The following is a 2,278-nucleotide window of genomic DNA, read 5'->3' on the forward strand; positions in this document are numbered from 1 at the left end:
CTATACTTCTATATTTTTAAACCTGTACCAGAACCAAGAAATCAGAGAGAGAGAAGCCAATCTCAATCTTCTGTTTACCAAAATCATGACAAATGGGTGAGCAGAAAACACAGCATTTCCCAGAGCCCAGACAAACAAAAAGATCAGGTATCTCTCTGGTGACACAAAACTCCAAACTTTAACAAAAAATGATAGAAAAAAAATAGTGTATAGCACTACAGACACAATGATGGTTTGCAAGGCTCTGATGTGCACTGTGGTGCTGATGTCTCTGCATCCTTTGGTGGTGTGCTGTATATTCTTCAGATGTCTCCACAGGGAGAAAATGAGCAAAGAAAACATTACCGTGGACATAACAAAGGGTATGAATGTGAACATAGGATTAGTAAAAGAAAGAAATTTGCAAATTTGTTCATGGTTATACATTATGAAATTTTGAGACACATTTCTTTGAACACTATCAAAACACACATCAGAATATATTTTTATAATTACAGTATTTAAGAACAAGAAAAATAGAGACACTAACAGGGTCACCAATACCACATTTTTAGATCTAAACTTTACATAAAGAAAAATAATGTTAGAAAAGTTGGCTATCTTGAGAAAATAAAGGATGCTCAAGTTTGCAGTAAGCCAAAAGTTACAATGATTGATCACCATCCAGGAAATCAAATACGTTGATAACATCTTACCAGTTTCATGTAATTCTGGGTAATGAACAGACACCCAGCAATCTAGGAATACCAACCAAATTAGAGCGATTCTGCTAATTGCCAGAGCAGTGCGAATTTGATCCACTAAAGAGATTTTTCTTCTTTGGACCCAGTCTATGCAGACTATCAGAAAAATGAATCCATTTCCTAAGGTTCCCATTATGAATTCCATACTGAAAACTATTCGAAGTGTGCTCTGTAGAACAGTCACCATTTTCTGTAAAACAATACCCAAACTTCTGAGGTAACTGCTGAAGATTTGTTAATATATTCCTTTAAAACATATTGTTCCTTCAAAATATGAGTGCACTTTCATTAAAATATTGCAGAAGTGATATCTCACAAACAATTATCAAGATTTCTTAATGACGCATATGAAAATCTTAAATTGATAGACATAAGTGAAATTCATCCAAAGACTAACAAGCTTGAATTATTCTAAAATGTTCTCTAGGTAATGCTGAAGGAAATATCTTGCTTTTGTAAGCCAACATACAATTTTTTTCCTTTGGAACATTTTAAAATATCTGGATAAGTGAGTATTTGACAAAGTTATATTCTAATAAACATATAAAAAGCAATAAAGAGTTGGACTTGTGTATAGAAATTCTTAGATACAAGGGTTCATTAGACTCTTCAAAAAGGTGCTACACAAAGACATGTATGTGTTTTTCAAGTATTAATGTATAAACTGCTGTGTAATAAGCTTGCTGAAATCAAGACTTCTTAAGAGGTTAATACTGAGAATAATACTTATTTATCACTTTATATAAAGGCATGTATACCCATTGAAACACATAAAGACACATTAAATGGTGCTAAAATTTCTTTTCTCTAGTGAAAAAAATCAGCTTCCTATTTTACTCAGCACTATATATCACACCCACATTTACTGTTTTGATTTTAAATATTGTTTAGCCAGTCCCCTCAGGTGCAAATTAAAGTACTAAATGTAAATATTCAGTGACATTGAGCTGTATGCTCTATCCATGTAAAAATCAGTAGAAGTTTCTTTGTCTTCTCTTAAAGTAAGCAATGAGGTAAATCAATAAATCTACAAAGAATCTGTTTTAGCTTATGGATCTGTCTTTCTCAGTAAGAAAAATTCTGTTATTAGCATGAACAACATGCACATTTTATTTATCACCCACATCTATTTTGTGGTCATCATTATAAGAGCCAATTTAGGCAATATAGTTTGCTAACCAGGCAACACAGGCAGTGAGCAGGATCAGAGGATTTTTCCTTTGCGAAAGAGAAAACATGAACAAAGAGAAAAGAAATAAACTCTGCAACTCTTGATGTAGCATGAAAAATGTAAATATTGAAGGTAGCTGAAAAAGATATAGGGTAGCCCTAATGGTATGGAGTGGGGGGCTAACTATCACTAGTCTCCTTCAACAATTCTGAGCAAAATGAATGAATCCACAAATAATTACATGCAGGTTTAGTAGAACATAAGAAATATTCCTAGGTTCTAGAAGAACATAGAAAACTAAAAAAAACAAAACAAAAATGCAAACTTACCAAGAGGAAGTCAGTTCTGTATGATGGAGCTGTGG

General features: G+C 33.0%; 1 protein-coding gene across 1 annotated transcript; it reads right to left on the reverse strand.

Moving 5' to 3' along the window:
- Positions 1–930, reverse strand: LOC110295849 (taste receptor type 2 member 113). Its single transcript, XM_021164211.1, has one exon. It carries the CDS (start codon positions 928–930, stop codon positions 1–3), a length of 930 nt encoding a protein of 309 aa, XP_021019870.1.
- Positions 931–2,278: the final 1,348 nt, after the last annotated feature.

The sequence above is a fragment of the Mus caroli genome, chromosome 6 (genome assembly GCF_900094665.2).
Source record: "Mus caroli chromosome 6, CAROLI_EIJ_v1.1, whole genome shotgun sequence".
In the NCBI taxonomy this organism is placed as follows: domain Eukaryota; kingdom Metazoa; phylum Chordata; class Mammalia; order Rodentia; family Muridae; genus Mus; species Mus caroli.